The sequence below is a fragment of the Periophthalmus magnuspinnatus genome, chromosome 16 (genome assembly GCF_009829125.3).
Source record: "Periophthalmus magnuspinnatus isolate fPerMag1 chromosome 16, fPerMag1.2.pri, whole genome shotgun sequence".
NCBI classification, from domain to species: domain Eukaryota; kingdom Metazoa; phylum Chordata; class Actinopteri; order Gobiiformes; family Gobiidae; genus Periophthalmus; species Periophthalmus magnuspinnatus.
Window position 1 is genome coordinate 30,148,918 of NC_047141.1, and position 13,992 is coordinate 30,162,909.

The 13,992-nt window shown below is 41.4% G+C and overlaps 2 protein-coding genes across 3 annotated transcripts in view; both read left to right on the forward strand.

Annotated features, from left to right (window-relative positions):
- Nucleotides 1-13,992, forward strand: part of zyx (zyxin) — a 282,791-nt gene that overhangs the window by 103,899 nt on the left and 164,900 nt on the right. The window lies entirely within an intron of this gene.
- The window catches only part of clcn1b (chloride channel, voltage-sensitive 1b), an 80,980-nt gene that overhangs the window by 24,282 nt on the left and 42,706 nt on the right, over nt 1-13,992 (forward strand). The window contains exons 3-7 of one of the 2 annotated variants that reach the window (XM_033980504.2): nt 2,251-2,473; nt 3,488-3,619; nt 5,548-5,676; nt 8,051-8,184; nt 10,497-10,574. In XM_033980504.2, coding sequence (XP_033836395.1) covers nt 2,251-2,473; nt 3,488-3,619; nt 5,548-5,676; nt 8,051-8,184; nt 10,497-10,574 — 696 coding nt within the window. The remainder of the gene's footprint in view (nt 1-2,250; nt 2,474-3,487; nt 3,620-5,547; nt 5,677-8,050; nt 8,185-10,496; nt 10,575-13,992) is intronic. The other variant, XM_055228121.1, reaches the window with a different exon arrangement.

A 13,992-nucleotide genomic window follows, 5' to 3' on the forward strand; every position in this document is an offset into this window, starting at 1 on the left:
CACAAATACTTGTTTTTGCACGTGCGGTTTGGTGCAAATACGTAGAGACACTTAATAGTTTTGAAATCGTTTGCCACGCCGTCTTTTAATCGACAAATCCATCAACAGGGCACGTCTTTAGTCGACCAACAATTTTGTTAGTGGACTACAGGCCTTGCGCGTACGTGTGTGTCCGTGTGTGTGTGTGTGTGTGTGTGTGCGTCTAAGTGTAAAGCTCTCAGATCCTTGGAAGGGGAAGATGAGGCATGTCCCCTCTTTCAGGATCTCTTCCTCTGGCTTCACTCCAAGACCCCTGCTTCTTCTCTGGGAGGGGTTTTTCCAATCTCCATGCCCATTTTGTCTATTTCTGTCTGCCAGAGTATTCAGGTTGGTGTGTATCCCTTACACACTCCACTCTGTTATCTCAAAACTCTACACGCAGACAGACAGAATTTAGTTTTGACCATTCTTCAAATCGCAATTGTCACTTGTGTTATTTATTGACCGCCATATACAGGGCTGTGCATGCTCGTAGGCGCTTATTATACAAACTGGTTGCGTTCACGTGGCGTTCCAACATTCCTGAATCCTGTAGTTTAAAGGTGAGCTGGACACAGGTCAGAATTCTGCAGTGGAATTTGCGGTTTAAATGTCAGATTACTGGGCCTGCGTGAAACAAAAACTGGCACAAAGTTCAACATCTGTTCTGTCGACCTTAAGTGAAATGATTTATTCACAATCATTTCAGAAAGTGGGGTCATTATTCAACCCGAAAGACGTGATAATTGTCCGGGGAAAGGGTTTTTGGCTGTTTTACTTCACAAAAATGGAATAAACTCCAAGGAAAAGCAAAGTTTGATATGTTTTTGACAGAAGTGACATAATGCTCCTGTTTTTAATGTTTTATATGGACATGATACTTATTTGTTTTGTTTGTTTTTCTGTTTGTATCGCGTTTTAAACCATGAAAAGGAGCCCAAGTGTTCTCATTGTGTTCCCCTGTATAAATAAAGACAAAGAAAAGAAAAAAAAATCCTTCAAAGACACTGAAGACAACATCATATCCTCACTGTTCTCTCTGCTGACGTTTTTGCAGCGTTCACGGGACTCGTGCACTGAACTCCTCTGAAATGTATCGGCATTTTACAAAACACTGCTGCACTCTTCATTTTAATTTTTAATCTTAACGAGTGAGGACTTTATGTTTTATTCTGCTGCTGTTTTTAGAGTTCTGCGTGGGACATAATTGCAAAGAAATTTCCACACTTCTGCATCTGAATGACAATAAAGTCTGTCGTAGTCTAAGTCTAATAATAATAAAGGTTCTATGTACTATTACTCTTACTACTAGGTACTATTTGTGCATAAGTGGAGATATTTTATGCAAAAACAGGGGCTCTTCATGGAGTTATACTGTAGGTTTTGCACATGCGTGACTGGTGTTCAGAAAGTCAGACTGAAAGCTACGTCAATGCAAATGTGGTAATATTCAGTTTCAATTCATCTTTATTCCAGACTCATGGTCCATTTTTAAAAACAGACAAAGACAGTGACAATACAGTTATAATTTATGTTTTAAAAAGAGCCACGCCAGTGTCTCACATCTTGACTGAAGCGAATTGCACTGAATCTTATGTTTGTGATTCACATTATTATTTCATCCATCCATTTTCTTCCTCTTATCCGAGGCCTGGTCGCAGGGGAACTCCCAGACTTCCCTCACCCCAGACACGTTCCTCCAGCATGTCCTGGGTCTTCCCTGGGTCCTCTTCCTGGTGGGATATGCCTGGAACACCACCTTAGCTGCCCAGCCCCCTCAAGTGGAGGAGTTCAAGTATCTCAGGGTCTTGTTCACGAGTGAGGGAAGGATGGAGCGTGAGATTAACAGGTGGATCGGTCTCTGTATTGGTCCTTTGTGGTAAAGAAAGCGCTGAGTTGAAAGGCAAAATTTACCGGTCAATCTATGTTCCTGCCCCCACCTATGGTCATGAGCTCTGGGTAATGACCGAAAGGACAAGATTGCAGATACAAGTGGCTGAAATATTATTGCATTTTCTGACTTATTCAGCTGCAAATGAAACTGTCCATTAAAGTTCTTAGTACAGTTCATAGACGTGGCTGTATCTCCATCAAGAGCATTGAATTTACGCCGCAGTGTAAAAGCTTTATGCGTCCTGGAGCTGTAGAACTCCATGTATTATTCATTTATTCTGTGTAGTATATTTCCTTCTCTGCTGGGCTTTAAATAGTGTGTACTCGTTGTTGTTGCAGCTGTACGGAGAGTACAGGGAGCAGCTGGGAAACTTTGCCCGTCGAGAGGCAGCGCGTTTACTCACAGAGAGACAATGGAGGAAAAGAGCCGGAGAAGGCAGCACGTCCAGCGGGGGGCGCAAAGGGCTCGGGCGGAGGCACCACCATCACCCCCCCGCCCTCGAGTCCCACCACAGCCACGCCTCCTCCAGCATGAAGCCCCGCCCATACTCCAAATGCCAAGGTGAGCGCAGAAGTAATGGAGCAAAACAGTCTGCTGAGGTTCCACGAGTACAAAATGAGTAAAATTAGTAAAAGTTTGGATAAAGTTTAACGATTTTACATAAAATTCTACACAATCACAGTGAAGTGTGGACTCTCAGAATGAGCAACTATATTTAGTTTCCCCCATAAAAGCCAAAAAGTTATAATATGAAGTGAGAGGCATGAAGTTCGTTGCGTACAGGCCTGTCATGATAATTACTACTACAACTACTTATCGTTTAGTAAATGAAAGCAGGAACAATATTTTTGGGGAGTCAATATTTCTCATGTGCATATTTTCTTTGTACTACTTGGAAATTTTTTGTTATTTTTTGGCTACATGCTACGATTTAAGCCATAAAAGGTTGAATTAATAACTTGTTTGACTCATTACAGATGCAAACGAAGTACTAAAGTTTTTAATTCTACTACCGTACTTTCCCGACTTTAAATCGTTTTTTTTTTTTTTCTTCATTATTATGCATTTTTTGGATGGTGCGACCTATACTCTGGAAAATACGGTATTTATTTAATGTAGCTCATAATTTTTAGCATTATTGTAGATTTAAGATAGTTTTCATGGTTTAAATTTGCTCTGGAATCTGGAATATTGTGTCATAAATGGCATAAATTACCGGTAGTTGCAATGTTATCGTTTATTGTCTATATTATTTCAGATTGTGTTATCGTGACAAGACTAGTTGCCCATGTCTAGAATAAAAACTGAGGTGAGTTTTTGCGATCTCGTACACACAAACGTAGCAGGAAAGCGACATGTAGGTAAGTCCAGATGTTTACAGTAGAGTTTCAAGAGTTTGAGTAGAACTTTTATACCACAATTCTCCAGTATTCTCCGTGTTGCTTCCCTCTACAACTATTCACAATAATTACTTGAAATCTTCCCTCGTGAGCTTCATCCAAAAGATCATTTCGCACAAACTTCTAATACCAGACTCTGACGTTGTGTTTGATCGACTTCTGTGTTGTGCCGCAGATTGTTTGGCTCGTGTGCGGCGCTACATCGTGAACAAAATGGGGGAGGATTGGATTTTCCTGGTTCTTCTTGGGTTGGCCATGGCCCTGGTCAGCTGGACGATGGACTACGCTAGCGCCAAGAGTCTCCAAGGTACAAGTACAAAGGTTTTATGAAAGTTAATTAACGGGGATGGGATGAGAACTTGAGCTGAAAGATCACGCGAGACCAAACTGCGACGGGAGTTTGTATCATGAGGAAAATGATCATGTGGGTTTTTAGTTTTCACGTTTACATTTGGATTAGTGTTGGCGCGATGCTAAAACTTGATTTCGATCCTATGAAAACAGCTCGATACTCGCTAGAAATTATTACTTTTTAATCATTTGTTGACATCACCTGCAGTTTTACAAGTTACAGTTTGATTACAAGGGGAAAAAATGTAAACAATTTAAATTTTGATGCCACAATAATGAAATAAAATAACACTTTGACAGTAGAATGTCATTTTCAGCACAAAATACACTGCCTGACCAAAAAAAAAAAAGGTCACACGCTCTAATATTTGGTTGTTCCGCCTTCAGCTTTGATCATTCACTGTGGCGTTGTTTCGATTTTGCTTCTGCAATGTCACCAGATTTATTTCCATCCAGTGTGGCATTAATTTTCCACCTGTTGCATTGATGATGGTCGAGTCTGACGCTGCAGCTTCTCCAGAACATCCCAAAGATTCTCAATGGGGTTAAGGTCTGGACTCTGTGGTGGACAATCCATGTGTGAAAATGATGTCTCTCTCTCTCTCTCTCTGCTTCTCTTTCTCTCAGCCTCCCTCTCTCTCTCTCCCTCTCTGCTTCTATTTCTCTCTCCCTCCCTCCCTCCCTCCCTCTCCCTCTTTCTCTCTCTCTCTCTTTCTGTGCATCTCTCTCTGTCTCTCTCTTTCTGCTTCTCCCTCTCTGCTTCTCTTTCTCTCTCTGCTTCTCTTTCTCTCTCTGCCGCCCTCTCTCTCCCTCTTTGATTTTATTTCTCTCTGTCTCCCTCTCTCTCTTCCTCTCTCTCTCTCTTTGTCTCTGTCTCTCTCTTTCTGCTTCTCCCTCTCTCTGCTTCTCTTTCTCGCTCCGCCTCCCTCCCCCTCTTTCTCTCTCTCTCTCTGTGCATGTCTCTCTCTGCCTCTGTTTCTCTCTCTCTCTCTCTTCCTCCCCCTCTCCCTCTCAGCCTCCCTTTCTCTCCCTTCTTGCCCCTCTCTCTCTCTCTGTCTCTCTCTGTCTCATGCTCCTGTCTCTCTCTTTCACAATTTGAGCCTGATGAATCCTGGCATTGTCATCTTGGAATCTGTCCGTGTCATCAGGGAAGAACAAATCCATTGATGGAATAACCTGGTTCAGTTTATTCAGGTGACCTCATTCTGCTGAACCTCGACCGGACCAACTGCAGCAACACCAACATATTTGCTGAGTTAAATCCAGGTGGAGACTTGTTTTTTTTTTTTTTTTGCCCAGGCAGTGTAATAATGTGTTCTTTAAGTTCCCATGTGGTTCTATACTGGTGTTGATACAGTTCGCATTCGATACAGCGCTAAAACATCAAATTTTCTGTTGTTTTTGGGGATTTTTTCAGTATTGATAGTTGTTAAATTGAGTATTGTCTCTCCATACTGGTTTACGTATCAATTAGTACCAACAATACTACAGAATTTGTTTAAAAATGAGAAAAAATCCGCGAGATGAATCATTTTATGTAGTTTCCAAGTTTAAGCTGTCAGCAATTTTAATAATTACTTTGATATAATCGTTAATCGCACTTATTTTGACCTTGATAACACGATGACATCCCGTGGTTTTTGGTGAGTTTCAACAAGCAAAACTACAACGGAAACACAAATATTTAATAAAGCGAGTCAAAACTTGTCAATTAGAAACTGAATCTCACAATTTACACATTAAAAATCACGTTAAAATCTCGTATTATCTCGTTCTCGTGGATCCAATCTCGTATTTTAGCTCGTTTTTTAATTTGAATGACTTACATTTTCACCTTGTATTAAAACCTTGTGCTGTTTTCCTTGTATTTCCATGTCGCTCCAGTGTACAAGTGGATACACGGGGAGCTTAAGGGGAACGTGCCGCTGCAGTACCTGGCGTGGGTGACTTATCCCATGATCCTGGTCATGTTTGCGTCGCTCTTCTGTCACCTGGTTTCCCCGCAGGCCATCGGTAAGCTCTTTGCAGCCTGACAGCGATCGCCGCGTTCCCTTTGACACAAACGAGCGTGAATGTGTTTGACTGCGGTGGGGCCATATTTAATGAATAATAAATTAAACTGTACAGCCACTCGGAGCCACTATGTACACAAACGGACGGGGCGTTATTAGCGGTTGTCACGTGTGAAAATGCCTCTGTTTTGCTTTATTTTCTCGCTCTACTAATATATATTCACGTTTATTAGAGCAGTGATTGAAGAAGTACTCACTTTTGTTACTTAAAAGTGCAGATACCGAAGCAAAAACAAGAAAAGTAAAAGTATCACATGAAAAAATCTACTTAAGCATTAAAATACCTGTTTAAAAATGTACTTAAAGAGTAAAAATCAAAGTATTTTGCGCGGAATACTCAAATATGTGAACAGAAACAAACAGTAGCACGATTCTGATGGTTGAACAATATTAAAACATGATTAAAGGTCCTATATTATCCAAATCCTTGGCTCACTACACCTCACTGCTCACTGCTGCTCGAATTCCGGGGAATCTACAGCGCTCTTGATTTAAAACTAACAAAAGAACACACAGATTTCCTCGCCGACACGTCCAACGATGCCGAACGATTGACTCTTTTTGTGCTTTTTGTGCAGCGCTGATCGTGTTAACTTTGATTAACTTACGTAGGTTTTGCTTTACTGTAGAATATTTCAGGCAAAACAATAACATCTCCACGGAAACAAGCAAATTCCTCCACTAGAAAAATGACAGTGCATTTTTAAAAAGGTCTTATATGACTCAAAACTGACTCTTGTGAGGTTTAAGAAATGTTGGAATGTCGTTTCCTCCTCAAAAACAAACCTGGAGTTGTGTTTTGTTTCTTTCACACGTTTGAGTAACACTGTCGTAGGCTGGTGCAGGTGGGACCAAAAAGTGCAGAACTCGGGGCAAGTTTACAGTGTTTATTTACAGTTTGTGAAATGGCAGACAAGTACAGGTTAGACCGGCGAGGGGCGAGGTGCCAGGTGCGAGCCAGAGTCCGGTCCGGGAATGCGTCGCGGAGAGCGGGGACCGGAACAGGGAGTAACCAGAACCAGAGCGGGAGACAGGAACAGGGACGGAGCCAGAGGCGACGGAGGCAGGGAGCGGGGACCAGAGCAGGAGGCGAGGTGCTAGCTGGGGTGCAGGACGAGACAAGATGGTGGAGACAAGACAGACAATACCGGAGCAGGAACACGGGGCCAGGAGCAGAGCCAGAGGCAGAGGAGCTGGGACGGTCCAGGGAGCAGGAATCTGAGGGCAGCAAAAATCCAATCAGCACTAACAGCAGTAACAAGAGAGTACAAAAGACCAGCAGGAATAGTCACGTTTGACACGCGGACGATCTGGCCCCGAGTGTCTGGTCCTGGCTCCTCTTATCCGCGGCAGGTGGCGTTGATTGCGCTGATGGGATGCAGGTGCGCGCGGGAGGAGCCAGGAACTCCGCCCAGCTCCAGGTTCAGGCAGGTGAGGGAGGGGGAAAGCACACAGGGAGACAACACAGGAGGCAGAACATGCGTGCATCATGACAAACACTTTATTATTCAATTCAGTTAATTTAAATTTGATGTTTCACAATGGTCACTGTTGTATAAGGCACAAACATACAAAAGTTTTACATACAGAAGTGTAGATTGTGCACATACTTCTGTTTATACATCTATGCAGTTTATAAAAGACCTGAAACAGCCTCCATCAACCTGTGCAACGCAAACTGTTTGAAGCTTGGCAGGTTGTTGCATTTTACTTTTGTCATTTTATTTTGACACGCTGTTTTATGAAAGCAGAAAATGTATAAAAGAAAAAAAAATACAATGAATGACTGAATAAAATGAGATAGAACCAAACAGAAATAAGTGTATATATACTAATAAGATTAAATAGAAGAGAAAGAAAAGTAATATTACTAATAATAAGATAGTACAGTACTATACTGAGATAAAATTATTACTTTGTTTACATCTGCAAAGCTCAAAATGCTCTGTTCCACCTTGTGATATCATGAAGTGGTAGTTTTCAAGTTAACAGCTACGTTTTTACCTTTGTTTCATTAGAGATCGGAAATTCCAGACACTGAAATGATCCAAATGATTCTAGAAATGAAGGTGTGTGGGGTTTAAAAACACAGTGGAGCACTTCCTGTATCACCACATGATGACATCACAAGGTGGAACGGAGTGTTTTCAGTTTGAGAGAAGAACTTAAGGCTAAATCTGCAGGTTTTTGTGTTAAACATGTGTGAATGAAAAAACACAACTCCAGGTCTGTGTGTGATGAGGAAACAACATTAGAACACAGATCACAGGCTCTTTAAACAGTTTATCTTCTTTGGTACTTTCTGTCCTCTACAGGCTCTGGTATCCCTGAGCTGAAAACCATTTTACGAGGCGTGGTGCTAAAGGAATATTTAACCCTGAAAGCTTTCATCGCCAAAGTCATCGGCCTCACCGCGGGTCTGGGCAGCGGCATGCCGGTGGGAAAAGAGGTAAAAACACAACTGTGCTTCTGTTTGTCAGGGCTGCACCGAACACTGAACAACTGGACAAATGTTGGACTGCAATTTTACTGACAAAACCTTGTGAACAGATTTGGAATGTATGTTTTTAAAAGTAGGATTTTGTTCATAAGAAGATCAGAAAACTTTTATTGCCATCGTTCGTCAGTGAACACAGCTCACAAACTAGGAACTTTCTTTGGGGATAAAGTGCAACATAAAACACTGAATAAGTACAAATATGGGCATGCATAACTTAAAAAAGATATGCTTAAAAAAATAAAATAAAGTAATAATAATAACAAAAAAATTAAAAATTAAATACAAATAAAAAATAAAATAATAAAATAATAAAATAATACAAATAAAATTAAAAAATAAATAATACATAAATAATACAAATAAAAAATACATAAAATAATAATAATAAATAAAATAATAAAAATAATAAAAAAAATAAATAAATCAAAATAAAATAATCCAGTTATTAAAAGCACATCCAGGAGCAAGGCTGTCAAAAGTGTAAAAACCTGTACATAATTGATTTTTAAATTGGTTTAGACTGTAGGAAACATCATGTATTGGATTTTCCTGCTAATGTCAATGATGAAATGTTCATTATTATTCACGTAATGAAATGTGTGTTTTAATGTGTGTTCTGCTCAGGGACTGCACATGGAAAGCAGCTGTAGCTAAATCTGGTTCAAATCATCTTTTCTTTTGTAAGATTAATGAATTTGTAAATGGGCCCTGACAAATAAAGAATAAAGAAAGAAAGAAACTAGTCCAGAAACAAGATACTCATTTGAAGAAGGATTAATACTAACAAATCTAGTATGTATAAGACTGCCCTATTTTGCACTATTTTGTGTTGAAAATGATGGTCTATTGTCTAAAAAAACTCACTATCAGGTATTGAATTTGGAAATTTAGTAGCAAGACACCATCTTTTTTTGATAACACTGATTAATTTCAGTGAATGATGTTTATTTATAAGGGAATACTTCAGGCTGCCTGGATATCTCACTTGCTTGTTGAACATTGATAAGAGAACATTTAATACAAGATCAGATGATTGTCTAAGATCAAGGACAAGCTGCACCAGAAATGAGACGGGAAAAAGGCTTTTGGCTGTTTTGCTTCACAAAAACTGGAGTATATATTTCAAGGACATGCAAAACTAGAGACTTTGGTGCCACAAATGCAGTTTAATGATCTGGTAACAAACTTTTATACTCACACCTGCTCCTGTTTTTAATGTTGTAAATGGACTTTGAGCAAGACGCACATGGAAAGGACAGTCTCTGTGCTCTCATTGGGCTCTCCCTGTATATATGAAGATAAATAAAATCAAATAAACTATCCAGGGGCATTAGCATTTGAAAGAACACAAGAACTGCTAAAATACAAGAATCTGCCTTTTGTACAGGATCAAACTACAGGGTTAGCCAGTTCTGTGCATAATAGGAGTAAATATTTAGCTGTTTGCAGGAAGATTACAGTTGTTATTTAAATCAATTACAACTGTGATTTTCTTATTGCAACCATTTAAATCACATATTATTTCTTGTATATTTCTCCTGTATTTTCCATATATTTATTTTATATTTTCCGTATATTTCTTGCATATTTGTCATATATTTCCATATATTTTTTGTATATTCCTTGTATATTTCTTGCACATTTTCTGTATATTTCTCGTATATTTCTTGCATATTTTTTCCATATTTCTTGTATATTTCTCATATGTTTCTTGTATATTTTTCATGTATTCCTTGTATAACTAATACAAGAATCTCATACATTTCGTACAGGTCTGAACTACAGAATTATCCAGTTTTTTGCATAGCAGGAGTAAATATTTAGCCGTTTGCAGAAAGATTACATAAGTTATTTAAATGATTACAGCTGTGATTTCCTAATTACAACCATTTAAATCACATATTGGTCCAGTTGTGATTATTTTTTCTGCCCTGTTTATCATTAGAAACTACACTGGGCTCTTCACTGTTTCTCTTTTTTTCATTCTCAGAGCGTGGGTTGTAATAAATCATCTCGTGTCATGCTTTTCCTCACTTACCGCTCTCACGAGACCAACCAGAATTATTCAAGTCCTCAGCTGCAGCGTACATTCATTTTCCCCATTACATTAGCAGGGAAACTGTCACATCCAGCAATTATATGTGATTTATCTGCTCTGATACATCCTGTCCTAGTTTAGACTGGTGTGTTAGATATTGTAGTTGTCATGAGGAGGATTGTGGTGGCCCTGTACCTCACGGTTGCGCTCGTATCCTTCCCAGGGGCCGTTTGTCCACATCGCCAGTATCTGTGCTGCGGTGCTCAGTCGATTCATGTCCATTTTCTCAGGCGTGTATGAGGTAAGATGAGACCCTGACCAAAGAAAATCTGTGTTACTTTATGTCTAACTGTTGTAAATCCTTGTAAAACACTTCATATGTTTGTGTCGCCTTGGCTTGCAATGCTGTTTTTATCACAGTTATACCATATATTAGGCTGTTTACACATAAATACTGTAGTTACTGATAGACCTGTAGATAAAGGTACAGTATGTAACTTTCTAGAGGTGGCACATGCATCATTCCTTAAAACAGTGCATTAAATCATCATCATTCTCTGTGAAGAATGTCCATGGAAACAGGCAAGAGAGGTAAATCTACAAGTTTTTCAGTGCAATAAACACAACCAAAATGAAAAAAAAACATACGTATTTCTTGGCTAAAAAGTTACATACTGTGGCTTTAACTAGGTCAGGACTCTACTACCTACTGCAGGGGTGTCCAAACTACGGCCCAGGGGCCAAATGCGACACTCAGACCAATTTTTGTTGGCCCTCATGACCTCCTAAACTGGCCCAATTGATCAGGAAGTTTTTTGTTTTTACTACAAATTTGAGCAATTCTACCTCTATAACCTGAATAAAATCACATTTCTTTGTGACAGACCTAAAAATAGTTTTCGAAGTCTTATTAAAGGTACAATGTCTCTGTCAAACGCGTTAAATGCACAATTTGACTCCCTGAATTGACTCCGCTTCAAATATGTTTCAGTATGTGTCCCTCGGTGAAAAAAGTTTGGACACCCCTGACCTACCACCTGGATCCAAGAAATACTAAAAATACTACATTTGTAAACACATTTAAAGAGCCACAACCAATTTTAATGCAAATGGCGATTAAATATGATCTTATTTTGGCTTTTTCTTGACATTCGTTCAACTAAATGTGCAATATAAGGCATAATATAAATAGTAATAATAATAATAATAGTGATTTCTTATAGAGCAACACACAGGCTGATAACGGGCGTCAAAGTCCAGTCCACTGGCCCAAAAAAATCAATACTTTATACTATTTGACATGTTTTAGACGCGTGTGGAGCCTGTGTTTTGCTCTTTAAAGCGTCTCGCCGCCCTCCCCGCTGACGCCCTCAAATCCCATCATGGTTTTGTTTTGGACGGTCCCGCACACGTTGTCTGTGTTTGTGTCTCACTGTATTAATAGTATGATGGTAATGTCTGGCATGTCAATTAACAGTGAACTCCCATACCCCCGTCTCTCTTGTCTGCCCGCCCCACCCCCTCTGTAACCCTTTGCTTTCTGGCTCCCGGCTCTGTCTACACGCTTCACCTTTGACCCCCAGAATGACAACCATAATCAGGACCTGCTGGTGTGTGCGTGTGCCGTGGGAGTGGCCACCTGTTTCGCAGCCCCTGTGGGAGGCAAGTCTCTCCCTCTCTCTCTCTTGGCCCGGGCTCAAAATGCTCCACCTGGCACCACGACACGGAGCAAATCTGTCCTCCTGTAATAGAAACAACAGACGAGGAAAGAGCGATTCAATATCAGACTCAGAGATCAGGAAACAGTTTCACGAACGTGCAAATAGTGCAACTTAAAACTACGAATAAAAGTAAAATATAAACTATGATCAAATAAAGTGCATGTGGAAATGAATCTTAACTGTTATGCGTTCATCTGCATTAGCCCTAGAAAGGATAAAGTGACCAGAATTTAAACATATTTACTAAATTATTCTAAACTCTTACAACTTCTGAAAACAAAATGCAAAGACTGTTCCTCTTGCCCTCCCTCTGTCCCTCCCTCTTGCCCTCCCTCTTTCCCCCCCTCTCCCCCCTTCTTGCCCCCCTCTTCCCCCCCTTGCCCTTCCTCCTCTTCCCCCTCCTCTTGCCCTTCCTCCTCTTGCCCTCCCTCTTCCCCCTCCTCTTGCCCCCCTCCTCTTACCCCCCTCCTCTTGCCCTTCCTCCTCTTGCCCTTCCTCCTTCTTGCCCTCCCTCTTCCCCCTCCTCTTGCCCCCCTCCTCTTGCCCTTCCTCCTCTTGCCCTTCCTCCTTCTTGCCCTCCCTCTTCTCCCCCTCCTCTTGCCCTCCCTCTTGCCCTTCCTCTTGCCCTCCCTCTTACCCTCCCTCTTGCTCTTTCCCCTCTTGCCCTTCCTCTTGCCCTCCCTCTTGCCCTCCCCTCCTCTTGCCCTCCCCCCTCTTGCCCTACCTCTTGCCCTCCCCCCTCTTGCCCTCCCTCCTCCTGAATTCAAGCCGTTTTTAACCAAATCTGACCTTTTTGAGTGTACATTTTGTGACAGAGGTTTAGCTAGCTAAAAAAAACAAAAACAAACAAACAATTTAATTATTTGCATTATACACTGCCTGGCCACCTGGATTTAACGAAGCAAATAGGTACGAGCCTCCTATTGGATAATTACTGCAGGGGCGATTATTTTTGTCGTAACGTCCGACAGGAGGGACCAAAAAGACACAACTCGGGGAACGGTTTAGAAGTGCAAAGCGCAAAAATGATGGTAGATCAAACGGTGAGTCGAGAGCGGGGTGTTTGCAGCGGTCCTGGGGTAGAGCGGGAGTAGCAAAGACGGAAACAGGATGGGCAATACGAGAGCTGGGCGGGTCCAGGGAGCGAGATCTGGTGAGGAGCAAAAGTATCCAGTTTAGCAGAGTCAAAAAGCAAAAAAAAAAAAACATGAACTGAGCCAAGCAGGGAGCACCACAGAGATACACAGACGATGATTTGGCGCTGAGTGTCAGGTCCTGGCTCCTCTTGTCCTCCGCGGGTGCAGCTGAACCCCACGTCAAGCACATAACCCGGACTGCATTCTTTCACCTCAAAAACATAGCCCATCTCCGCCCATCACTCACCTTCTCTGCCGCTGAAACTCTCATCCACGCATTCATCACATCCAGAATCGACTACTGCCATAGCATCCTCTACGGTACACCATCCAAAACCCTCAACAGACTACAGTACATTCAGAACTCCGCTGCCCGGCTCCTCACCCACACCCACATCACTCCTGTCCTCCACAAGCTCCACTAGCTTCCCGTCCCTCAGTGCATCCACTTCAAAATCCTTCTCATCACATTCAAAGCTCTCCACAACCTGGCCCCTCTTTACCTCACAGACCTGCTCCACCACCACACTCCATCTCGCCTCCTCCGCTCCTCCAGCTCCAACCTCCTGTCCCTGCCCCCCACAGACAGGGATTGTGACATAACAAGACTCAGGCTGGGGCATTGTGGGCTGGTGCCTTAAAGTTATTAAAAAACATCCTAGTGGAATGTGTAGTTGTGGGCAGCCAGAGACGGTTAAATGTGCTTTTATTTTGCCAGGTCCATGCAAGAGAAAGAAGAAGCCTGTTCATTAAATTGACAGAGTTAGGACTAAAAACATTTTCAATAGCTGCTATCTTTTCTGAATCGAAAATGTCGTACTTAATCGATAAGGCGATAATAAGATTCCTGCTCTCCACCGGG